The sequence below is a fragment of the Carassius gibelio genome, chromosome A25 (assembly GCF_023724105.1).
Source record: "Carassius gibelio isolate Cgi1373 ecotype wild population from Czech Republic chromosome A25, carGib1.2-hapl.c, whole genome shotgun sequence".
In the NCBI taxonomy this organism is placed as follows: domain Eukaryota; kingdom Metazoa; phylum Chordata; class Actinopteri; order Cypriniformes; family Cyprinidae; genus Carassius; species Carassius gibelio.
The window spans coordinates 10,194,832-10,222,806 of NC_068395.1; the positions used below are offsets into that span (position 1 = coordinate 10,194,832).

Below are 27,975 nucleotides of genomic sequence, written 5' to 3' on the forward strand. Positions count from 1 at the left end.
GCTTTCGAAAAATGTGAGTATATCATGACAGTGCAATGTTGGGTGAGTGAGTAATGTTTGTTAGGCTATACACATATTCAATTCGATTTGGATCATTAGTTCTGGAGGCCCTGAAATGTCAAGTTTACGTCACCATAATTGGTTCCTAATCAAAATGTAATATTGCATGCTGATAACGTTCCAACAGTTAGTGGATTTGAAAAGAAACTGGGAAAGTACTAACTGCACAAATATGAAATACTGATTTTAGCGCCAGAGGTGTTCTGGTATCTGTACAAATACTTTGGAGGACAAGCTGAGCATAAAAGGGTAGCAGTATATAAGTCCCGTCTACAAAAAAGTAAAGATTTTCATTTTAGAGATTTTTTTTTCATGATTATAGGATAAATCAAGTGTGTAATTGGGAAGAACAACAAGTTGGATTGATGTAAAAGAAATTATACATTATACATATATTTATTTTTTTTCAAACACTATATGGATATATATTTTATGCCGACCAAAGTATTTGGACAACACAGCAGTAACTTCAAAACCGTTGCCGTTAATTGGGGTTTAACTGTGTTACATGAGAATCTTAATGCATCTTGAATCTTGTAACTTAATACAAATTAGATTAGTTTTAGTGGTATCCCCAAGGGGGCAATTCCTATGTCATTTTTGGCCAACAGTTGCTGACAGGTGTCACCACTCCATAATGAACTCTCATTCTTCTTGCAACCTAATCTTGGTGTCCCCATAGAGAGACACCATCATTTGTAGATCCTCTGTTGTGTACCCTCCTCCACTTAAGTTCCTCCACCGGGTTCCTAGATTAGACTAACAGTCTATCTAACACACACCCACATGCCTGCACTAATCCCACTTTCAAGTATTGAGGCAGCGTAAAAGTTCATACTCGCAAAGGAGACATAGCGTTACAAGTATGAGCAACTTTGGGTACCACAAACAGCTTGGCAAGTATGAGGACATCGATGAAGATGAACTTCTGGCCTCCCTGACAAATGAAGAAATCCAGGAGCTGGAGAAGGTTATGGCTGAAATAGAACCTGATACGAACATACCCACTGGGTTAAGGCAAGAGGACCAGACGGCCAAGCAGCCAACAGGCACTTTTTGCCGAGAGGCTCTGCTGAAGTACTGGGAGGACGAGACTCACAGAATGCTCGAGGTAGGGAGTACACACAGAAATTGAGTGATATGCCAAACTTTGGGGCACTCGCTGCATTCCATTTTTTTTCTTGACACAAACACTTGAGATTGTCACTGGGGTGGTACCCTTAAAAGGTACCAATATGAAGGTACAAAGGTGTACCTTTATAGGGTACCGCTCAAGTGACAAGATTCAAGATTTAAGATATTCTGAAAGTTTAGGAATATCCACAAACCAAGAGCAAAATGTAGTATTTATTTGTGTGGGGGTTAGGCTTTTTATTTTTTGGTAAACAATAAGTCCCAATCTTTGGGAGGTCTCCACAAGGAGGATCCCAGCTTGGAACAAGATGGGCTCCAGCTTCATAAAGGGATTAAAATTTCTTTAAATTTAGAATTAAGTCTAAAGTGTCTGTGAGTAGTCCATTTGAGGCAGGCATGCCCAATACTCCCTTGCAGAGTTTAGCTTTTACCTGCTCCAACACACCTTACTATAGTACTATACTCCTGAAGCCATTGATTACCTGGTTCAGGTGTATTTAATTAAGACTAGAGCTAAACTATACAGAAACACCCAAGTGGACTGTGTACCAGTGGAGAAGTCAGAAAATCAAGATGGACATGTCCATTGTTAGCAATACCAGTTGATTAAAAACACACAACAAAATGTGTATTTTTCCACAGATAACACCAAAGTATCATGTCCACAAATAGAGGTTGGATAGTAGAATATACCATGTGCACCACTTTATTGAGTTCATTGAGATATAGACAGACAATATATTACTACTGTTTCTCTTCTGTTGATGCACTGAGCAGCCACATTGGATTCTGAAGTTGGAGTTTTTGTGATTCCTCTGAGATTCCGAGTCGGAACTCCAACTTAACAGGGTGTTCCAGTTAAAAGTGTCTTCTGGGAACTTGGAATTTCCAACTTCCACGTATGAATGAAATGCACCATAAGGATTGGTCATCCCTCATTTAAGTGTATAATTAAGGGAGGGCCACTATCCTGAAGAGTTTATCTCAACCCTGAGTTATGGATAGTTCTGGTTAGCTTAAGTTGAAGTTTAAGAACACTGGAAGTCAACAATAGATTTCTAGTTTCAAATTAAATAACACTATTTCAAATTAAAATTCAGTTTCTTCAAAGAGACTTCGGTAGAAGACTGTAACTGCAACATTGCTTCCACCGAACTTAGTTATTGCTCTGCTTGTGTCTCAGTTCTCTCAGCTGGTGATATCTTTCTTAATTAAAAATCATTGTTTGAGGTATGCCAGAGCTCAGTCTTGTTTTCCTTTCTATGGCGACACACAGGACAGCATGGATGAGTGCCAGACAGATAAGAGCGAAGAGGAATGTGGCAGTGAAGAGCCTGAGGATAATGAAGAGGAGAGAGAGCAAGAAAATTGGGGGCTCAAAACAGGGGGAGATGGGGAGAAAGAAGCTAGGTCAAGCAACAGGAATTTTGTGGACTTGTCCAGATTAGATTGCAAGAGGCATGGTAATAGTGGTCAAAAACATAAAGCCATCCATAAAGGTGCCCTTCATCATCACGTTACACCAGAGAGGCCAAGTGGTAACCCCACTGATATTGTTAAGACCTTGGAAAACATTTTGAGTAACGACACCTCCATGAATGAAGTCAACCTCAACAACATTGAGAACATATCCCAAGATGTTTTGGTGAGCTTTGCTGATGCATTAATCTCCAACACTTACGTTGAGGTTTTCAGCCTTGCCAACACCCATGCGGACGACCAAGTAGCTTTTGCCTTGGCCAAAATGCTAAAGAAGAACTGCAGCATCACCAACCTTAATGTTGAGTCCAACTTTATTTCAGGCAAAGGTATCTTAGCTTTGACTGGTGCACTTCAGTACAACACAACACTGGTGGAGCTCCGATTCCACAACCAGCGGCACATCTGTGGAGGCCAAGTGGAGATGGAAATGGTCAAATTGCTAAGAGACAACACCACCCTGTTGAAACTGGGATACCACTTTGACTTACCTGGTCCAAGGATGAGCGCAACTGGGATTTTAACCCGCAACCAGGACCGCCAGAGGCAAATGCGACTGCAACAAAGGAAAGAACAAGACAATCTAGAAAGACGTGAGGAACAATCCAAGACATGGGATACTGTGGACAGTACTCTTCAGATCCAGATTTCAACAGACAAAGATCCTACACAAGGGAAGCAACACTTGGTCTCTACTCATTTACCAAAACATCCTCACAGTCAACCAAAAGTTGTGAATAATGTGCCATCTAGAGAAATCGCTGAAATGGTCAAGAAACAAGAAGAAACAGCCATGGATAGCGTTGTTCGAAACCAGACTAATGCAAATAAAGGACTCAAACTCACAGAGGACAACCATGGCAAGAGCATTTTTCAAAATGAAAAAACAGTAGTTTGGAGAAGAAAAGATGAAAGAAAGAGTCCGGAAGGCACCCAGGGGTCAACCCGTGATAATCTGTTGGCAGCTATTCGTAGAAGCAGCATTGGTACACTACGAAGGGTAAGACATTTAGCATTTGTCCAGGACATGACAAAATAAGTAAGTCTTTAAATTCAGTGCTCAAATTTGTAATTCACAAAACAATATTACTGAACTGTATAGATACTTCCAAATTAAGGCTTTGGTAAACACCAACCATGTGAACCGATTGTAATAACGGTTTCTTCTTTTTTCTTGCAGGTCACCAATAATCATCGTTCCTGAGGTAGGCCTATAAGAGGCTCATATAAAATTAATCTTTAAAACAAATAACACAAATTCAAACTTTTGTTTTCTTGTCTCTTAATTCTTAGTTTGAACCATGGCCGTTACCAGGGTTTTAAAATGAGTGAGGTCTGGGGTGGGAAAGAATTTTTAAGAATTGTGTTTTAATAACCCCTACAAATACAACTTGTTATATACACTAAATACTTTAAAAGAGACAGACATGTAGATGTTTTCTCTGTTTTGGAGGGATGAACAATGTTAAACCATACCATTTTTATTGTTCATACTTTACTATAAGTTAGGGGTGGATCATTTTATTCATGCAACAATACATATTGCGGTTATAGGTTTCATTAATAACATTGCTATTCAGATGTTAACTTTGTCTAGTGCTCTTATGATTTTTTTAGCATGATTTTGTGGAAATTTAACTACTGTTCGAATGTTTGCATATTTAATTTCATTTTGTAACCTACTAGCGCTACAGATCTGTGTACTAATGTTAAATGCATCCGTTCTTACTAGTGTTGATAACGATTTGTCTTCACGAATGTTGTCTGCTGTCAGCAATAATTGTCTGTGGGCTTTTTAAAGTACTGTCAGTTTAAGCGCCGGCAATCAGTATTGTCAGATATTGATAATGAAAATGAATTAAAAAAAAAATAGTTAAAATAATTAGTTATAAAGCAGACATCACTGCCCCTTAACTGCAACTTCCCACTTTATTAACTTTCTAAAGTGTCAAAAAAGTGCCAAAGATGCTTATAATAGCTGGATCTTAACAGTGTAAGCTCATTTTACGCCTTACACACCTTCAGAAACATAAATATGACTTACTTATATGAGAAATTTCAAATCCAAAAACAATAAAGCTGATTTACTTTGAAAGCTGACTGCCATAATTTAGACTCCAACGTATCCGTCATGCAACTAGTTGAGGTTCATCCCATTTAATCCAGTAATTTCAGCCACCCAAGATGTACACGTATGCAAGACGTATTTATAGAAGTTGGAAAAGCTAGAAGTTAGAATACACACGCATAGCAAAAATGCAGGTTACTAAAAAGAAAAGCACAATCTCTCAGGTTTGTAAATATTACCATTTATTTAAGTATAGAATTTAGTGTTTTCAGTCCACATTCCAACCCTCTTGCAAGATTTGATGTCAATTACACAATTTCTTCAGCACTATCCTTACAGGACAAGGACAGCATATTCAATTCAGACAGACAATACTGTTAAACCAGCATTAATTGTACACAAAGGTTTGCGGTTTTCCATTACCTTAAATGTAGTTGTCAAGTCAAGCATTGACCTGTAAAAGCTTGTAACAAATGGAAGTTTAAATTGTGTGTGTTTATGTGAAGTGCTTTTTCATTTTTTTTGCTTGATATGACTGAAATTCTATTCGTGAACTGATGGTTTTTCACATTCAGGAGCAAGCTGTACTCAAGACTCTGCCGGTTTGAATCTACTGTATATTATTTTCTTGTTAATAAAGTGAAAACAAAACCTCAGAACGGTCTACTTTGTGACGTGCAACGTAGTGTTATGCTGATCATGATTACCACAGAAATCATATTCAAAGCCAATGTGTTCTCATCCTGCAGTGAATTTCCTTTTGTTATTCGTGCAAAAATATATATAGCCTCAATATATCAGCCTGGTTTACATTTACAAGGGAAACAATACAGGGGACATACTCATTATGACAGGAGAACCTCTCACCCAAATCTAAAAATGCTAAACTAGGATTTGAATAAGAAAATCGGAGGTACAGAAAACTAGGGTATGAAAATAGTGTTATCTAAATCATTAATCAACAATTAATAAGGACATCGAGCGTCCTGTTTATCTCCCTTTCCCCACTCACAGGGGAACAAAAACATTCAGGTCAACAAATCATGAATCCTGGCATTAAACTTCACATGGTTATTCCAGGAGATTATTTTACAGAGGATAAATGACAGTACTTTACAGATTACATGAGGTATTGCACAGATTTAAAAAAAGAAAAAAAAAAGCAACAAAAATATACAGCGATTTGGAAAAGAAAAAAACATACACAGAATGAGCGTAAGATTTGGGGAAGTGACAATTTAGTATCATTTACTCTACTGGTTGGGGTTACTGTTGCAGGATTAATCATCCCATTCGTCATCATCCTCAAAGTCTTCTTCATCCTCATCATCCTCATCTTCATCTAGGGACCCCAAAAAAAAACAAAAAAAACATAACCACCGTAAATAACTCATTACTAACTGACAAAGGCTTTCACGCTCAATCTCGAATGAACCAAAGAATATTAGAGGATGAAAAGTGGCCTCAACACATCAGTGTTTATCTGCGTCAGTGAACGAAAGCTAAAAATACATCGATGTAAATGGGATGTTGTGTCTTCGGAATGAAGAGGAAAAAGTCATGTTATCTGTCATGTTACTAAAATAATCTTTTAGTTGGACTTGACATGTTACATCATCTCTAAAACGTAACGTCAATGCGTTGGATCCACATTGGGTCAAGTGAGGAGAAAAAAAAAGACATTGCAGCTATGAGTGGCCTGTTTTGAACAAAGGTTTGCGAGAGTGAGACAAGCACTTACCTGAGGAGTGGATGGCTTTGCTCCTCTTTTGCATGACCTCCATCAGAGCGCCAACAATACCTGCTGACTGAGCAGGGGTGGGTGGTCCTGAGTCATTATCTGATACCTGAACATCCAAGAAGAGAGAGCTATCAGACAACCATAACAAACATCCGCTCATAGAGCATGCTACAACGATTTAGATGATATATTATGAAAGCATTTGGGGACTTGCACTACTGTTCCAATTTTTATTTTCTCAAAGATGCATTCAATTGATCAAAAGGTGACAGTAATTTTATATATACATTTTTATGATGGGAATAAGTATTTCTCAAATACTTTATATATATATATATATATATATATATATTCTCAAGGTGGCACGGTTCAACCTTTTCATGGTTCGGTTTGTTTCACGGTTTTAGAGTCATGGTTTCGGTACGTGCTATGTTTATGGAAAAACTATACTTTCTAATAAAGGAAAAAAGAAGAATATTCTATCCAACTACAAGCAACAGCACAAATAAATACAATAGAGTAAAGATACAAACAATAAACTAATTTGTTTTGTTTTTTTGTTTTTTTAGGCAGATCTAGCATACGTTTTTAGGTACAGAAATTGAATAAAGTAATCAAATGTAAAACAGCATTGCATGTTGGACTGTATAAATTAAATATTATTCTTTATTAAAGTTACAAAAGCTTTTTAATCAAGAGCAGTGAGTGATTTCTTTATTGTTGCTTTTCTATTAATATAAAGACTGTCACTTTAAGAGAATGCACTGATACAGCAGGCCTACGTTCAGCCGGCTATGTCTGCTATAGGATACTTACTAAGACAAGCATTTTGATATAATTTTTGTCTGAATTTGTCCATTTAAACAATACTTCAGAGAAAGCTTAATATTTGTGTGCTTTCAGATGAACGCATCACAAATCTTCTCACTGAGCGTCCTCTGGCTCTTAAATGTTTAAACTGGCAAAGCTTAAATGAGTTTAGTTTGAACACATATTAACGTGTGCTGTTCAGATCTCATCTGTGAGCACCTGGGTGATGACGGAATAAATGACATTGAAGCATTGAACTAAAGCGAATGATTTGTCCAGGGTTTTTTTTTTTCTTTTTCTGATCGCTGTTGTTGTAATGTCTGGGAAGCCAGAATGCACATGCATCAACAGAAACATATATTAGCTGAACCCTGTTTGTTTTACGTGTTATTTATAGCAAATCATATTACAGATGCTTTGTCAGATTTAAGTTGAACCGTGGTCCCAGCGCGTGCCGAACAGTCTGTGGTGAACTGAACGTTTTTTTTTCACCGAACCGTGCCACACACACACACACACTTTTTTCCAAATATACAAATGTTTTATAATAAAATGATACAATAAACCTTTAAATAAAATTATAAAACTATGAATAATTATGTAGTGACAAAAACGGTTTGATTCTCCTCAAGTTTTCACTCAAAGGATGATTGACAGGTGAGCAGGCGTCCTCCACCTTTGTCTGGGACACATCAGGTTGTGTTAGCGTTTACGGTCCTCACCGTTTTGAGCTGGATGCCCTGTCGGATCTGGTCGAGTAGTGCGTCCCGTCCCGTGGACGACACTGGCCTGTTGTTTTGCTCCACTTTCTTTAACTGAGCGCCCTCCTTGATTTGCTCCAGCAGAGCTGACTTCCCGCCCATGGGTGAGGGCACTGATTCACTGTGGCCTCCGTCCACATCAGGAGCTGGAGGAGGTCCAGGAGGCGGCGGTGGAGGAGGAGGTGGAGGTGGGGCGGCTCCTCCGGATGGAGGAGGCGGTGGCGGGGGAGGGGGCATGGAGGCGGGGGCAGGTGGAGGGGGAGGTGGATGCCCTCTGCTGGGAGGAGGCGGTGGAGGCGCTCCCATGTTAGGCCGGGATGGAGGAGGCGGAGGAGGAGCGCTCGTCGGGGCCCTTGAAGGTGGAGGGGGGTGGTGGCGCTCCTCGTCCCCGCACTGGGGGTGGTGGAGGTGGGGGCCCAGAAGTGTGAGGAGGGGGTGGGGGAGGTGGGCCGCCCCGGGAGGGTGGAGGTGGGGGTGCTGCAAGAGCAGAAAAATATTTTTTAGCATTAACGGAATTAAACATGCAGACTCTCCATGTATTCATCTACTGTGGGGAGTCAAAGTCAAGACCGAAAATTCTTATTTATAAAGTTTAATGTACATGAACATGAGTTGGGAGTGTGTCAGTGAGAAAATATGGCAGATGCAATGGATATATGTAGTGATGGTAGATTTGTTGAAATTAATGATTTACAATAATACCGTTACATGATTCAATTTATATTAACTTTAGAAATTAAATAAAAACAAAGCAAAACTACACAAATTCATTCATTTTGTTTGAAACAATAGTTTAACATTCCTATCTTGTTTCAACCAAAGTGACTTGAACACATCTCACATTGCAATTACGACTTCTCAAATCAGAAAAACAAACTTCCCATGAGGACTTGAACACACCATTAGCATGGTTTAAAGACCCCATGAAACCAAAGTTATCTACGGTATTAGCTTTGAAGCATCTGTATGCTAGCATACTTGTAGATAGAGGAAAAATTACTTTTAGCAGATATGTGCATCATGTGTCATCTATAACAATAAAAAAAAAACAATACCAAAAAATTACTATTTAAAATAGCTACACAGATCCCATTTAAAGACTAAAGGAGGAGACACATCAGCGAAAAAAAACCCCAAAAAACACCAACTGTCACCTTAATGGTTGAATATACTGCAGATACAGTTAAAAATATTTTTACACATTACCATGTATTCTATATATTATTACTACACATTCAACTACAGCCAAGTAGAAATTCTTACTTACAAGTTAAAAGAAAACAGGAAAAAAAGTGTCAATCTATTTCATGGGGTCTAAAAACCAACAAAAGTCATGGTTTTAAGCAATCAAACATGTTTTTAAAAGATCTACAACAATCATGTAAAATATCCACATGTGCACAGATGCTTTTTTATAGTTACATGTAGATAAAACCACACTTCCACATCTAAAATTTGTCCTCTAAGTGTTAAAATATCATTCAAAACAACCCATGCCAACCTGCACAGCTTCAGACCTCTTACACATGCAGATCTAATCAGGTTTCACTCAGAAACACACACATCCTAGATCCTACCTACCGCACCACCTGGGAGGACCTGAAGGAAAACCACATATACTTATCAAATATAATATATGCATCCAACTACAGTCTAAAATCCTCTGAGAAATGTGTCATAGCCACACTATTTAAATGTCATAAAGAAGGATATATTGGCTTTGCTGCTTCAGCACAGAGAATTCCTTGAAAAAGAAGTGGTTAGGGGAAGTTTTGGGCAGTTTTTATTGATGAAGGCGAGACTCATGACAGCGGACGGCTGATGGACTGCCATGTGAATGTAATGATGTGCAGGTGACAACGATCAATCTCACCTTGTCTCCTCAGCTCATTCTTCACAGCCTCTACACCACCCTTCTTCTCAATGAAGTCGTAGATGACCTTAGACGTCTCCTTGTCTTTGAGCTGGGCCTCAGAGATGCCACACATGTCGAACAGGTTCTTCAGCTCTGGGTCCAAATTATTCAACTGCAAAATCAAAAAGGTCAAGTCCTGAGACCTTTCTTTTTTTCTTCAGATATTCAGATATTGAACAACACTGAAGTTCTGAAATTCAGCGGAACTGTTTATTTACTACTAGAACCATTTCATACATGAATACAAGTGCTTGCAAGGCAGCAAAAGATTAGATAAGGTTTGAAGCAGAACTCGAATTTTTAGATTTGTTGAAGAAAACGTGTTGTTTTAGCCTGTGCCAAATAATTTAAAGTATCATTCATTCCTATAGCAAAAACGTGCAGATAAGTGTCCAGAATGTTTTATTTAGGGTTAGAGGGTTGTGCGGATCACCAACCTTAAGTATGAGCAATAGTAATAGTGATGCTTGCCTTAGTAAGCACAACTAAATATAGACAGAAGAAGAAAAAGAGAGATAGAGATATTAATGATAATGTGTCAAGGGATGAGTAAACAGATGCAAAATGAAAAGGGCCAATCACATTCCAGTGTGCAAACAGATGTAAGACAGCAAATCGCAACTAAGTATGCAAATATCATCATCACTGCCTGGTTAGTTTTTGAATACTGAAGTTAAAGGGACAGTTCATCCAAAAGAGATTTTGAAGAAATGTTGGTCGCCAAACAGTTGACGTTAGCCATTGACTTTCATAGTAATTTTTTTTCCATACCATGGAAATCAATGGCTACCGTCAACTGTTTGGCCACCAACATTCAACCTTCAAAAAAAAAAAAAACTCATACAGGTTTGATGAGTAATGATGACCAAAACTTCATTTTTGGGTTAACTGCACCTTTAATGATTTTCAAACTTTAATCTTACCTATAAAGCTAAAATGTTTAGAAAAACCAAAAAAAAAAAAAAAAAAAAAAACTAAAATAAATTAAATTAATTAAAACATAAATATTTATTAAAGATAACCTTTTAGGGTGCAAATTATTGGGAATTTAATTCTTAAATTTTAAAGTATAATGCTCATATAAACTTTGAAAAAAAAAAAAAGGAACAGTAGTGTAAGTCCCTAAATCTTATTTTTCTACTTTAAATCAATAACTAAACACTTAACTAATAGTAAAACATAAAGGAAATAATTAAATTAAAAAGTGTAATTAAAATATATATTAAAAAGTGTAAATTAAAAAGGGATTTTCAAACTATAATTTTAAATGTACTTTAAAAGGTATGTTTATAGAACCTAAAAAAAAACATTTTACAATAAAATAAAATAAAAATCTTTAAAATGGCAGTTAATGGGGATTTTTTTTTTTTTCATTTTAAAACAAGATCATGATGATTAAAATCTTAAGAGAAATCAACAATTCTGCCTTGCAAGCACCACACATCATTTTCCCAGCGTTCATGCTGCTTCTCAAATATAGCACAATCCTGTCACCTTGTGGACAAACTGCTAATGCTAACCATCGTTGCTCAAACCATCCATCCATTATGTCATGCTCAACATTCCAGCTGCATGCAAAATGCAAACCTTAAAATGAGGCTTCTTCAGAGCATTTACATATTTTCCAGTTAGTCAAGAACAACAGCATCTAATTGTATTGCACCAGTATCCTGGATTTCTAATTGCTTCATAAAAAGGCAGCAGGTTGCAATATCTCCATTATTTCCATAACAAACATGATTTTAGATATACACAGTGCAAATATACAGATAGCACACTGTTGTGTATAAAAGCAATCTGCGTAGTGTTGTGGGCGACAGACTGCATACTCGAGCGTCAGATGCTTCAGCCTGCATGAACACAAGCCTATTGAGGCATTTCATCATGCCATTACTACACAGGTCAGCATTGTTTTCCTATGAGAGATTCTTCAATATGTATGTGAGAGTGTGTATGACAGTGAGAGTGTGTGAGTGTGTTGGAGGGGTTACAGAGCTAGTCATTGTTGTGTACTTACATCGAAGCCTGTGTTCGGATCCCATCCTACATGACCGATGTGCCTGGAAAATATTGCGTTAAGCACAATCAGTCTGGCATGAACAACAACAAACACAACACGAGGAAAGAGAATAAACTTAACCCTTGAGCTGTGCTGAAAATCCTTCCTAAATTTGGATTTTGTTTGTACAATAGTCTTCTTACGTTATATTATTAATCAATCTTGCATTCTTTCTTTTTTTTAAATCAACTTTTCTTTCAATGAGCACAGGTTTGGCATTTCTTTAGTAACTGATTTCTTTTATATCTCTAGAAACTGACTGGCTGTAGGTCTCTCTGATAGGTAATGCAGTTAAAAATCTAATAGTAAAAATTAAAGCTATATTGACAAAAAAAACACAAAAAAAAAAACTAAAAAACTAAAAACAATATAGAATTAAATAAATTGACACAAAATTCACTAACATTTGAATGGATCAAAAATATTACAAATTAAATTAAAAATATACACAATATATAAAATATATTTCAATAATACTAAATGTCTATAATATAGACATACGGTCTATAGTTTCCAAGAAGAAATACAAAAACTGTGTTAAAAGAAAACTATCTGACAGACTTAATCCAATATTTAGTAATACTATTGAAATACTACTACCACTTATAATAATAATAATAATAATAATAATGCTAAATGACATTAATGCAAAATTGTATCAATTTCAAACAAGTTTAAAGTCAAGTGGATTTCAAACTTTAATCTTACATTTCTTTAAAAGTAGAATGTTTACAGGAACAAAAACATTAAAGGCTAAAATAAACAATTTTTTTTAATTTTAAGAAACATTTCTTAGATGATAATGAAAAAAAAGGTTTTTAGGTGTAATTTAATAGGGATTTGTTTTTTACTTTTACCTTTTGCCTTACATTTCTTTAAAGGTATACGTTTCATAGAAACTAATATAGCACATTAAACACATATATATTTAAATGCGAACTTTTGAAGCTAACAATGATTTTAAGTTAGTTAACAGGATTTTTTAATTCTAGGCTTAAAACTCTTATAGGGCATATGGTTTATGGAAACCAAAGACAACACCAACTCTATGCAAAACGGATAAATAGTATATTTTAAAACAAGTTTTTCAAATAGGGGGGAAAAAATCCTAAAAAGTTGTTACACCCTGTGAGAGCCAACCAAGTACATTTTTGTCCAATTTGTTAACATTAACTAGCATTTTGTGTGTAAATGGTAAAAGAAACTACAAATATTACAAGTTGCAGAGATAGAAAAAGACATGAGAATAAAAATAAAGCCTTATTAGAAATAACTAGCAGCATGATGGTATTTTAATATGCATTACTGATGTCACTTCCTGCCCAACACAGGAAGTACTGAAACTGCTATACTTAAAGACTCACTGAAAGTTGCTTGGTGTCCCAATGTCAGCCTTCGTCAGCTTCCGACTGCCCTTGCCCTTCTTCTTCTTCTTGTTAAGGCCGCTGTGCAACATGTTATTCTTATGGGACACATTGAGTTTGTTGTTGATCTCGGGATTCTTGATGTCCACCGTTGCCATCAGGAGAGTGGGTCCTGGACACATGACAAAACCTATTAGCAGCTGCCTGAGAATCCCCAACCCGTTGCACACATTTCCCTGTGAGAGTGACAGGAGTGGTCTCCGGCCGAGCTCGGAGTCTGTGTTTCAACAACAGCTGATTCTGTCCAGTGTAAGCGAAGAGGGGGCGGCACAATGAATGAATCACACACATTCCTGGAAGATCATGTATTCACAGTTCAGATGATGCTGGGGTGGGAAGAACAACAACAAATATATCATAGTAATAATGTGAAAAAGAATGTCTGGTATCAGTAGTACAATAAAAACTTAATACAGATTGCTCTGATAAGATAAATAAATGAAAAATAATTGGTTTCATTCAAATTAACATGGCCGCACTACACAAATATCTGACTGACCAAACGGCCAAAAGCGAAACTCTCTGAATCACGAAACATATACAATGTCATCATGATTCTCAGCGCAGCAAGATGTGGGCGATAAAAAGCAGCTTTCATGGAAAGAAACGCTGCTGGAACGACAGGCTTCGTGTCAAACTTTCCCCAAAACCACAAGCTTTCAAGACAGCCGGAGACTTCAATCTCCACCAGAGAGCCATGGACGACGTCTATATGATGCTACGATATGATCTTTTAATAATAACAACAAATTAATCACCATAACACCTTTAAATTTCTGTATTCAGAATGGAAAACTAACCTAATTCAGTTGTTACATTAATTATTCCATTCTTACCTAACAGCAATCCACGCACACGTTTATTTTTAATGCATTGAAAAAAAAAAGATGTATAAATGCATAAATATAGATATTATTGTTAAATAATATTAATAACTGTGCATAAAAAAAGTTCACATCAAATGCATAAGAATTATTATTAAATAATAATAATGAAGTAAATAGCTTTAATTTTATTATTATTATTATACAATTCTGTTTATGTATCAAAATGTCTAAGTAGAATCAATTATCATCATTATATTTAAGTTTTTCTTAATCTGTTTACATGTCAAAAATGTATAAACATTATAATGACTAAATAATAATAATAGTAAGTTTATGTAGTGTAATTATTATTTGTGCATGATTAAGAAATAAAATAAAAAGTTATATTGATGATTTTTATAGAATTAAAAAATTGTCCCAAATTATTGTTAAAAAATTATCCTCTAATCCAGAAGATTAGAAACCACACCATGTCTAACAATGAGCAGTAATAATAATAATAATAATAATAATTCACGTTACGTAGACTAACAACTTTTCGTACCAAATGCACAAATAAAACTAAATGAAATCCCCCTGGACAGAACTTTAAAATGTTGAGTGTAAACTAAATAAGATCGTCACACTACGAACTCCTTAAAGAGTTTCAAGAATCTTCTCTAGTGTCAGTATTTCTGAAGACCCCCGAGAGATGCTTTCCTCACATCCGCGAACACACGCTCACTTCTTCACTAGAATGGTGAGGAGCCACAGCAGAGCTGCTAAACCCCTACCTTGGGCGAGAGCCAAGAGCTTCCGGTGACCTCCAGCGTGACCCAGAGCACCTCCCGAGAGGACGTCCTCTGTAGAGATGGAGGGTCTGTCGCAGCTGAATTTCAGCAGTGTATGAAGACAAGGCCGAGGCATAGGTGCGTTCAGTTCATCCCCTGACAACACCAAGCACTGCAGGGGCACCAAGCTCCCGTCTGGCCTCGAAACGCTCTCTAAAAACTCCTCGGATGGGGCGGACAGGAAGGTCGTGCAGAACATCATCTCATCTGTGGCCCAGCATTAAGGCGTGAAGCTATGGTAGCTAGCTAATTTCACCGTAGCCTCAAAGCAGAGATGCTCTTTAAACCACTTGTGAGTGTTTTGTGATCTGGCCGCCCACCAAACCAATCCCTCTCATGCTAGTCAAATCCTGAAAAATGACGAATGCGGAACATTACGTAAAGAACTGCTAATCCAGTTTAATCTCTGAAATTTGCTGTAAGCATTACTTGTAAGTCTTCAACTGCTGGCAAAGCCACAGAGTTTTTATAATACACAAGTGTGATTTTGACTTGGTTTGACAGAGGTTTCGCAGGTTTCAGTGGAGAATTGCACCTAATTTTGGATTCGTTTCTCTAGTCATCAATGCTAAACTGAGAACACCTTTATATCAGAGATAGAGCAGGCACACGGAGCATGCTCAGTCAGATATCAGCCACCAATCTAGTTACACAACGAGGAAGCGGAAGGGAAGGAAATGTGCTGGAGAAAGATTACATTTGCTTTTTTTTTCTGCAAGTGGACACACAACAGAAATACATTCTGTTCTTAGAGAACGGTACGACGTGTGGCATAAATCTGTTTTGAACAACATTCTTCATAATGTTGTCAAGAAGGGCACAATATGGTTGGACAAACAGATATAAATCATGAATGTGAATTTCAAATGAGAACAGATTGGAGAAAGAGAAAAAAAAAAAAACTAAAATAATTGGAACTGGCCTCCAGAGCTGCAGTAACAAAACTAGGACAAATGTGTTGATTTAAGGTCACAGATGATAATTCAGACTGGAAATGATTCTGACTGGCTGGTAATGCTAAAAAAGTAAATAACGTGGTGTTATCAAAACACTGCTCTGTTTGTGAATACTGAATTGCCTACAACACTTGCTGAACCAATAGTGTGAGTTAAGGGGCGGGACTAACCGTTTGGTCAACAAATGGCAGACTTAAGGAGTGTTCAGGATTATTTCCACACTTCAGTTTGATGTTTTAATGGTTCAAAATTACAGTTCACATTTAATTACCACAAGAAATCCAAACTTATAATAGCAATTTAAATGTACAGTGTTTCTAAGTGAGGAAAATTAAAAAAAATTCTCTTAATTATACTTTATTTTTTATGTATTTGTAATTAATAAATGTCATTATTTATTTTATTATTATAAATACAAATTATGTATTTAGAAAAACTCTATATAAATCTATTCATAAAATCATAATTAAAACAGTATCTGACTAGCAATAGTAAGTAATTCTGGTTCAGTGTGTTGTAAAAATAAATACATATACATATAATTTGGGAAATTATAATATATATAATTTGGGCCAAATTATTGCTTCAATAGGAAATACTCTGCAATAAATACAAATGTATAAAAAAAAAAATATATATATATAATAATATATATATATATATATATATATATATATATATATATATATATATACACACAACTTAATTTGGTTTGATATTTTCTGTAGCATTCTTTTTTTTTTTTAAATGAAGTATAATAAAATAAAATAAAAATAAATAAGACGCAAGTCATATGCAAGTAGCGTCACACATTTCCTGTTACAGGCTGCTGACATGGAGCAAACAAGATAATTTAGAAACTAGCAACCAAGGGACGTCAACTTCTGAGGGATGTCAAACCAGCACCATAACCCTAATAAACATCCATGAGAAATTCTAACTAAGTAACAGGAGGAAACATGGTCTCTTTGATGTAATTGAATTGGGGAGAGCATGTGGCATACATATGGCTCCCAGTGCACAGATTGACCTCAGGCTTCAAGTCAGGGGGTGAACGCTACTCTCATCTAGGTCATGTGTGTTTGTGTGCATACGCTTGTGCCTGACGACGCTCAAACAAGAATAGGTTTTGATTTCTGAGGAAGATACATTATGTGTATGTGTAGTTCAGCATAATTCAGTCAAATGGGGATTTAAAAAACAACAACAACAAAAAAACTGATTAGCTATTACAACATTAAGAGTAAATTCATGAGTGAATGCAAGTACCAGGACACATACCATTTGGTGGATCACGCCTTTTCTCTGCAAAAACAAAAATTAACATTGTTAAAATGTGGAGGTCGAGTTAAAAGACTAGTGAGGTCAGTAACAGAGAGGAAAAGAGCTGGTAGGTCACCCAAAGAGAAGGGAATGGTTAAATTAGGTTAGTTAGACAGGTTAGGGAAGATGGTAAAAAGAGGTGCCCGGAGCTCTGTGCCCTTTCACAATACACTAACATCCACAAATTAATGGTTTTATTTGAGGTTTACTTATTTATTTTTTAAATCAGCTGGCAGTCCTAGGTTTATCGTCACATTTTTAGCATCAACATTTGTGGTTTGTTCATATGCATACTTATAATAATTTTAAAATATTGATCTTAAAGGTGAAGTGTTTTTATCTATTCTTCTACTGTGAAAATGTTAAAAGACTTGCTTTTTATCTCAATGACAGTTGTTCAGCAATTTCATATCTTTAAAAGCTCTCAAACACATTTTATGTGTATTTTATAGTGTATATATATATATATATATATATATATATATATATATATATACACATATATATATACACACACATATATACATATACATACACACACTATAATTTAATAACAATAAATCAATGCATAATTTATGTTTTCACAGCTTTTAAAAGTGACAAAAGTAAAGGCAACTGCCTTTGAAATATAATTAGTTTTTTTGGAAACTGATGCATTTGTTTTTTTATGATTCTTTGAACAAAGAATTCAAAAGAAGAGCATTTATTTAAAATATAGAATTTTTTAATAACATTATACATGTTTGCACTGTACTTTTAATCAATTTGATGTATCCTCACTGAGAAAAAAAATAAAAATATAACATGTGTGTGAATAAACTGCTCACTGGCAGAAGCAATTACTGTAAAATACTGAAATATTTACAGTATTTTCCAATAACAAAGGAGAATAAAAATCTATTTCATCTATTTTAAATTCCATCTGGTGTCACCAATAACAAGATATTCCACACTTCACCTTTAACACCCAGAAGATAACTGAATGATGTATACAAATCCAATCAAATACACAAGAAGTGATCCAACATGTTTGTTCAGAATTAAACCAAATTAAACGTAAAGAGATGCAGGCAAGGCAGACATAGGAGGCGTATAAGGCACCAAGGCCTCTTTAAAAATCAGTTAGTACAGAGAGAAGCCTAAACTTCAAAGCCCAGCATGCAAAACAGAGCAGGAAGTACTGGAACCCAGCCAGGAAGTGAGGAGAGAGACTGCTGCGTTTACAAGAGAGACAAGAGGAGAAAAGGCCCACTGTGGAGGTTTTACAACACACCCTATGGAGAGAAAACCAGCACACTTGCTACAGACTGAGAAGAACAGGAGGAAAGACGGGGAGAGATGAACACAACTGCAAATGAGCAGCCGGAAACAGCAAATAACAGGTTAACAAGAAAATGCGAGCTTAATAAGTGTGCGTGTTGATGGAAAAGTTCACCCAAAAATTTAAAACTCATCCACATGTTATTACAAATCCATATGACTTGCTTTCTACTGTGGAACACAAAAGGAGATATTTTAAATAATGTGCTAGACACTCTTTTCCATGCAATTACAATGAATGATGACTGGAGCTTTCAAATAGTCAACGATTTGATGCTTCGATTCGAGGAGCCTGACTCGACTCCAAATCTCTCAGTCGAATATTCGCAGGTGTTATGATATAATTTTGGCTATATGGCGGTCCTCAATGTCTAATTTCACATAGAACTACTGGTTTTCACCCAAATAATTTAATATACAGCCCATTATAATTGCTGTAAATAAGAATATGAAAAGAAAGACGCTACAAATAAATATTTTAGCGTGCGTAAAAAAAAAAGTCTAACCACCCCTATAGAAAAGTTAAACTTTTTATAATCTGTTACCGACAGAGAGGCATCTTGCCGGCATGGATTAAAAACATCATAATAGTATGGAGATTATCTCTTCAGCGCGCATTGCGAGAAGGACAAACAACAATGCAGAATATTAATAACTATTACTGGGACTGTCTTACACATAACATTATAAAGATTGCACAGTTGTAAAAAAAATGCTGGGAACTCTCAAGGTTTCTCTGACGTTTAATGTTAACTATCTTTTAATCAAAACATAAAACATTATGTACCTCGTTTGAATCTGCGAGGCCTCCGTTACACATTTTCCCTTAGTTAAATACATTCGTAATGTATTTTGCTCCACCCCCAAATATGATTAGACTATCAGCAAGATTCGAAAATTACGATTCGGCTATGAAAATCCTTAGTCGGGGACATCCCTAATTTATAGCTATATCAGAATCAAAATAAGAATCAATTAAATTAAACAATATACAGCTGTGTGCAGAAAGAAGAAAGCCAAACTCATTATGTACTATGGTTTGTAATGAGGATAAGTGAAAATGTATCATTCAAATTTTCGGGTGAACTATTATAAAAAAAGGAAAAATAGATTTGGGACCGAAAAAGGAAGTCATATGGCTTGGACTTGGAACAACATATGGGTGAGTAACTGAATAAAGGCCTAATTGTAATTTTTTGGTGAACTATTATCCCTTCGAAGGAAAGAAATAAGAACCAGCACATTTACCAGTTTTCCTCTGTCGTCTGTTGAGGAGTTCGTTGAGTGCACTCCGAAATCGTTTGGCTTCTTCTTCACTGGCAAAGTTGAGGCCCATCTGACAAGACTAAAGAGCAAAACACACCATATGATCAAAAAAAGCCAGATCACATCCTAACTAAGGGGTCGTTCACATATCGCGTCTTTTGCATGCTCAATTTTGTTATTTCCAAAGTAGGCGTGCGGTATGCGCGCTCATAATGGAAGCGGCGTGGTCGCAATACGAACAATATGCGATGCGCTCGTTTTTTCCGGGCGCGTCCGCACCGCATAGAGTTAAAAACTTTTCAGAATGCCGCAAGTGCACCGCGAGTCATGTGACAAGAACTAGCCAATCAGCTTCATCCTTTCCCGTAACAACGTTGAAAGCTCAGCCAAGATTAATGAACAGCTGATCATAGCTGTATATGGATTGCCATTTTAAAATAAATTTAGTAGCAGAGCTACTGCACGCGATTTTTAGAGCTGCAAATCCATTTTTCCTTTGCTGAAATTTCCGCGTCTTCATGGAAAGAGCAGGATATGGTAGCTTAGCAATGGCCGACGCCTCGGGAGCGCAACTGCCTTTTTACTTTTACTTTTTAGGTGCGATATGTGAACAGCCCCTAATGCTAAAAGCAGTTTTAGAAGAAAGAGACTACCCAAACTAAATTAAGTTTAGTTTCCTCTGTTTGCTTTCTTGCTAATGGTCAACAATGTGAAATACTGTATATAAAGAAAAAAAAAAACTCACATCTCCGGCAAAGGTAATGAAGTAGGCTCTCGAACAACTGACTGTGAAATTATTGTAGAGCTCCTGCTCAAACTTTGCTTTTCCATCCTGAAAAAATGAGAAACAAGATATTTTACACAGCACATGCACTAACGGCTTATCTTTGCTGTTTATTTAATCTCAGAGAACTCACCTTGATATCAAAGACACGGATAAAATAAGACCTCTGAGGGTTATCTTTGACCAAACAGGCCACACCACAGCACCTCTTGAACCAGGACGAGCCCCTGTCTGCCCCGTACACCTGGACCACCGCTGAGCACAAGGTCTGCAAAAAGACAAAAAAATAATCATCAACTTCATGAAACAAGCAAAATACACAATTATTGATCATCCTAAAATTAAGAGCAAGATTTAGATAATGGTTTTCAAAAAATAGTTCATTAAGGGAAAAGTTCACCTAAAAATGTAAATATTTTGCTGAAAATGTACCTCAGCTCATTCAAGATTTAGGGGAGTTTGTTTCTTCATCGGATCAGATTTGTAGAGATGTAGCATTAAGTCAATTACTCACCAATGGAAGCCATTGCAGTGAATGGGTGCCACCAGAATGAGAGTCCAATCATTCATACATCACATACATCACAGTAATCCACAACTAATCCACACCACTCCAGTCCATAAAGTTAAAACACCTTGATGGATTGTTTTTTTTTTTCTGTGATGTTTTTATCAGCTGTTTAGACTCTCATTCTGACGGCACCCATTCACTGCAGAGGATCCACTGGAGAGAAAGTGATGTGATGCTGAATTTCTCCAAATCTGTTCACATAAAAACACTTTCAGTTTGGGTGAATCATTCCTTTGATAAATTTGATCTATCAAAGCATCCAAAAATATTTGAAACCCTTCAGAAAATACAGACTTTAGTATGAATAAAATATAAACAATTACTACTGCAAAAAAAAAAAATATATATATATATATATACACAAAAAAAAAAAAAAAAACACTTTATAAATTATTCATAATTGTGAAATGTCAATTAATGGAAATTCTAAAGTTTTTCCAATCCTAAAACGTATTAAAATATATATATATATATATTATAATAAAACAACAACTATCTTAGATACTGCCTTAAGTTATGTTCCTGTAGCTCAATTGGTAGAGCAAGCGCAGGGTTGGGGGTTCGATTCCCCGGGAACACATGATAGGTATAAATTGATAGCCTGAATGCACTGTAAGTCACTTTGGATAAAAGCATCTGCTAAATGCATAAATTTAAATTTAAGTTCAAATTAAAAAGGCAATGCACCAACACTGACATGTTCATCCTCTTATAAACCTTTCAATTTCAGGGATGTATTTTGGACAGAACTGCATATTAATATCTAGGACAAACTGTAAACATCGAAGAATGCATAGAAATCGTTGTATGAATTCTTCTTGATGTTGTTTGCTGCACACTAGCCTCTGCAGATATCAAATACTGCAGTGATTTAAAGTACTTGGAGACACACTTGATGGGGCATTTTATTCTCTCTCCACAGGGACTCTTAATCGAAGAGTGTCTGCGTTTTCCGCACATGACCCAAAGCAGCATTTCGAACACTTTTTCAGGACACGGGTTACCGAAAGGAAAAATAGGCCAGTGTCTTGGCAATACTGTCATAGGGAGGACAGCCAAGATCTCACAGAAGATGAAATATTTTCCATGGACAAGTAACACAGGCATTCACACACATGCAGGCGTATGCTGAGCAATTACAGGAGACCAAAGAAACCTTGTCCTGTGCTTTAACACTCATTAGACAGAAACATTTCTGATGAAAGCATTCAAGCCATTGAACAAAGATTTGAATGAAGTCTCTAATCAATACAGACCTCGCAATAACGCATCAATAACTTAAGAAACCGTCCATCAGCAGGATTGCAACAGCCCTGAATAATTGAACAAATAAACCAACGGATTAAACAAATATCAAAAATATTCTGAATTTAAAGTTTGCATTAGAAAAATGTATCATATAATTTGTAATTCAATAAAAAAATTTAAATTAAAGGAATTCAATAAACAATTCAGTAGTTTAATTGGTTTCATAAATGAAAGAATTCTCTAATCAGATTAAAATAAATTATTCAGAGTTTAAGAGATTATAAAGTCAAAATTTTATAAAAGAATTATAAACTTTGAATTTCTTTTAACAACTGAATTAAATTAGACTATTAGCAATCTGATTAACAGAAATAAGCAAATTAACTCATTAATAAAAGTAACTGGATTAATCAGTTGAATAAATATGTTTCTCGAAAGAATTCTAATTAAATGCTTGAAATTTTTAATAAAATCAATTAACCAATAACCAATTGAATACATACGTTTCGTAAAAGTAATTTGATTTATTGACTGGAATTAAAAAATAAACAAATAAATAATTGATAATCACTTGAAGAAATAAGGTTCTTAAAACTAAGTAATCGAATTGAAGAAATACTTTACTGATTAATAAATTATAGAAAGTCTAAATTTATCAAACATTTCTTAAACTTTGACTTTTAATCAATTACCTACTGATTATTTCTCCAATAAATCAATGAAAAAATAACCTGACTATCTAAAGAAACACTAGTTGTGTTAAGTGTTGAACATATTGTTGTGAACTTCGACGACTCGAAATAATAAACCAGTATTCTTTGGATTCATTCATCTTAAAAAGGTAATAACAAAACATCTACACTTAACAGAGAGAGAGGCAAGGGAAAAGAGAATGCTGGGTAACTACTCCACTCATTGGGAACCTGCCACGTCAGTAAAAGAAGCATCAATGAAGACTTCCCTTCATTTCTTCTGATGAAAAACTGCTTCCTCGTGCTCTAGACTGCACATTCAGCATTTGAAGACGAACACTTGTTTTGTCTTGGTGGGCCGAGTGATTCAAGGACATCACTAAACCTTCGACTACTGCATCCAGAGTTCAGCAAGTTCAAGAAAGAGTCGGGTTTCCGTATGACATAAACAACACACACTCATTGGATTCAAAGCAGCCAAACACACTCATGCTGATATGTAAATCAATACGTTTGATCGATCAGCTAGGTTTAAATCGCACTCAACAAATACTGAAAACAACATCCAAAAGAGGTAACTGATGGACATTTGCCAAGCTTTTCCTAGTTAACTGCATCCGTGCGGCATTCCTGTCTGCTTAAGACATTGCCAAGAACATAAATACGCATTAAAGACATACATCTCCCCCACTTTCATAAGGATCATGACTTGATGTCAGACTTTGGTTCGGTTTGCTTGGAAACCTGATTCTGGATCAGCACTGGCTCAGCAGCTCTATTCATTAAAGTTCAAATCTCCATGGATAGGAGGCAGATCAGTTCACTTCCTGTCCTCAAAGACTGCTGATCACGCACAACCCACCCTCACTATTGTGTGATTTGGACTCGGTCCACGCTCGGCCTTCAGTTTTCGGTGCCGGTTCGGGACACAGTGATGAATGAACCCATGACTGCTGGAGCTTGGCCCCAAAGAACGTGTCTCATATTTAGTCATTCCCAGTGAAAGCCCACTTTATGGTCCGGCTCTTGGCTGCCGTTACTGGACTGACACTGCTCGCATCCATGTTGATTCCACCTAGACATGGATGAGCAACTTAAGTAGCTCTGATGGGAAACAATACCATTTTTGTGAATCAGATTTCATATGAAATGCATAACACAGAAACTAGTTGTTGTGTTGTTTTGCCAATCTTAATCCTTCCCTTAACCATTTCTAAAATTTTTATGCAACTTCAAGTCTGATTTCCAATGACAATCAAAGTATATTACAATCAAAAAATCTTGTTGATGCATCAGAAATCTATTAGGAACCAAAAACATGATGTATTTAAATTGTAACTCGTCACCTGATTGTGCAGCAACAGGAATTTTGGAAAAATAAGGAAACATTTCTAACAAGTACTTCCTTTTAAGGCAAGAGACAGGACGTTTCTAGCAAGGAAAACTGTAAAAAAAATTTACTCGAAACATACAGTTAGGGCTGAAACGATTCCTCGAGTAACTCGAGTAACTTGATTACAAAAAATGATTGAGGCACATTCCTCTGCCTCGAAGCCGCTTTTAGTTTATTTAAAATTTCACGTCAGGTTCTTTCGCAATGAAATCATCTTATGTGACAACGCGTTTACGTCACCCACAAAGTGGAAGGAGACACAAGCGCTAATCGCATACTGCAAGGAGTCAGCAGTGTTTTGATTTAAGGGCGCGGGCAAACTTAAAGAGAACGTCGTGGCGTGTGTCCATTGCAAAGATCTGGCATACCACAACTAGGGCCCTATGATTTCCGTGATGCAGAAAACATGGAGGGAATTGTGGAATCCAGTCATATAAATGAAATTTACAGTTTAACACGGAATGGCATGGAATTGGCCAAATTTTGAATGAATTAATCAAAAATAGGTCATTGCACTTACATCAAATTACGATATGGACTACTATCTGTAAATATTAAGCCGCGTCAGGCACGATTCTGGTGTGTAAAGACACAGAAAACGCGAAGCAGCCTCCACGCAGCAGAAACGGCCATGCTCGCGCCACGCAGCCAGAGTGCACCGGCACACACTGAAGCGCACGTGACGCTTGCGGTAATTTCAGCGTCTGCTGTCTCACTAAATAAGGACGTGAACACATGAACTACATCTCCAGAACTGCTCTGACAGTCACTTCATGAGCATTTGACCGTTTGATTTGAGTAAAACTAGCACATCACATACACAGAACTGTAAAGGTACGTCTATCCATCCAAATAAAAGTCTGGTGTCCTGACATCGTATCCTAACCGTCAGATTTTCCTACCAGGGTTTACTGCGCATGCGCACATCAATATCGCGTCAATATGATTAAGCAAAAACAAATTTTATCAGATTACTTGATTAATCGATGGTATTTTTGGTAGAATACTCGATTACTAAAATATTCGATAGCTACAGCCCTACATACAGTGGCCCCAAAATGAATTTGGACATTTTTATTTAATTATTTGGAAATCTGTTTTAACTCGTTTAAAAAAAGTTGAATCTATAAAAGCTTTCGTTAGATTGTTTTAAACTAACTGGTGTTAAGGTGTTTTCTAGGTTCAAGTTTACAAAGGTGACCTAGCAGAGATGCAGTTCATCACAATAACTATGAACATTTTCCACTAAAATTTGATAACTAAAACATACATGAGAGTGGCGTACTCAAAATGCCACTCTCTCGTGAACAAGCGTACGACAGTTAGCTGAAGCAAGAGATAACGGTATATAACGTTTTAAATATGGATATATTTCTTACACAGATGCATCACTTTGCTTCAAGAGGCCTTTATTAACTCCCCGGAGCAGCGTGGGACAATTTTTATTATGGATTTATGCACTTTATTGGACTTCAAAATCTCAACAGCCATTCACTACCATTATAAAGCTTGGAAGAGCCAGGACATTTTTTTATGTAACTCTGATTGTATTGGTCTGAAAGAAGAAAGTCATATACAACTAGAATAACTTCAGAGTGAGTAAATCATGGGGTAATTGTCATTTTTTGGGTGAACTATCCCTTTAAGTTGATTAATGTATATACTGTTTTATCACTCCTAAAACTTCTCTCTGAAAAATGCTGTGATCCAAAAGTGTATTAAACTTGTGTATTAAACAAAAGTGTATTAAATAACTTCATAAATGTCATTTGGATTTATATTTTGTATATAAAGACATATTATAACTATGGAACACCAAGTAGGACAGACTTGAAAAGAGCAAATGTATTCAGTTCTGACAATTTAAAAATAAATTAGACAATGTAATCATGGATGTAGGTGTGGTTTTAATTTAGCAGGGACAACTAACTGAAAGTTTCCTTTCAATGCAAATTTGGTGCTTCCAGAAATGAAAAATAAAATAAAATAAATCGTATTAACACTTTGAGAAGAAATGGACAGCTACTTGAGATTGAACACAGACAACAGAGTCTTGCTATATTTAGTACCAAATAAATGAAGTGACAGATAGAATAACAGATAGAAAGACATGCAGATAGACATTGATAGCTTCACAGATAGCTAGAAGGATAGATGTACATAGATAGATAGTTTACTGACACATTTGGTGGAGACATTAGCTGTGACTCAAAGACTAAGACTATAGTGAGCTGCCTACATAGACAGCATATTTAGTCATCATCTGCACGTGCATCATTTGGCTGACTCAGAATACACTTATGATGCTGTCTTCGTAGGCAGCTTCACTAGGTTTTGACGACCCAGCTTTTACTCGAGGCCTATTGCCATTTTCTCTGAAATCACATGGAATATATAACTACCAACTCATAATCATACGAATAGCTTATACTACAACGTCTAACTTCAATAACAGAAGTATATTTTGCCTTGACAGTGAGGAGGATGTTCCCAGTGCGTCCTGATGCGCATCACAAACGCGTTAAAACACAACTGTCCTTGTGAAGTTATCGGCGTTCGTTTGCATCGCATCGCTGGATATCAGAAAAGCAGGGTGGTTTGCATGTGAACCTGCGGTTAGAGGACTACAGACCTGCCGTGAGAGTAAACATAACTTACGATGCATTTCCTGCCCAGGTAGTTGAACAGACACTCGTTCTCATGCGGGGTCAGAAGCAGAGAGCCCACGTTTCCCACCCTCCTCTGGGCCGGGTGGCCGCTCATGTTGAAGGACGAGGCGGATGAACTTGAGCGTTTGTCTCGTTTTAGATTATTTTATGTGCAATCACAGATCAACATGGCCTGCGATCCGTTCATCCCGTAAGGAACTCCGCATACATGTAGAGCCGATGTAGTGTTGTCCTCAATGCGCGGGCGATGCAGGTGCGACTCGTTAACTCCTGTGGCTTATTTATTCTTTAACTCGTTCACTTTTGACAGACTGCATAATATAAACTTTCATTCCGAACTCCTAAAGCAATAACGATCCTTCAATCCAACATGGCAGCGGGGCGGTAGAGTTCAAAGCGCAGTTTGGGAAAGGGTAGAATGAAATTCGGTGGGGCCAGCGGTTAGCTTTTCTGTACAAACCCATGTGTTGTTATTTAGCTATAAATTCCTACATTTGGAATAAAAAATATTCTGTTGTTTTGTCTGAACACGAGTGAATGCGAATTAAAACAGTGATCCATTATCACTAAACCCCTCTAGTTTATTGGGATGGTCTATCCCTGTTTTCCCGTGCCTCCTGCAGAATGCAGACGGGATGCGCTCGG

General features: G+C 36.5%; 1 protein-coding gene and 1 pseudogene across 2 annotated transcripts; one reads left to right on the plus strand and one right to left on the minus strand.

The window, feature by feature from the left end:
- Positions 1 to 915: 915 nt before the first annotated feature.
- On the plus strand, positions 916 to 4,968 carry LOC127946798 (leiomodin-2-like). Of its 2 annotated transcripts, XM_052543562.1 has the most exons (3): positions 916 to 1,171; positions 2,471 to 3,673; positions 3,854 to 4,968. In XM_052543562.1, exons 1-3 carry the CDS (start codon positions 926 to 928, stop codon positions 3,875 to 3,877), a joined length of 1,473 nt encoding a protein of 490 aa, XP_052399522.1. In that variant the 5' UTR covers positions 916 to 925; the 3' UTR covers positions 3,878 to 4,968. The 2 variants fall into 2 exon arrangements, with proteins under 2 accessions (XP_052399522.1, XP_052399521.1); XM_052543561.1 differs by having other exon boundaries at positions 2,471 to 4,968.
- Positions 4,967 to 27,922, minus strand: LOC127946797 (actin nucleation-promoting factor WASL-like; annotated as a pseudogene).
- Between the last annotated feature and the right edge of the window lie 53 nt (positions 27,923 to 27,975).

Excerpts from the sequence above, each read along its gene's own strand:
- LOC127946798 (XM_052543561.1), top strand. The coding sequence starts at position 926 with ATGAGCAACTTTGGGTACCACAAACAGCTTGGCAAGTATGAGGACATC. Across the intron at positions 1,172-2,470 it reads AGACTCACAGAATGCTCGAG|GACAGCATGGATGAGTGCCA; the intron begins GTAGGGAGTACA and ends GGCGACACACAG.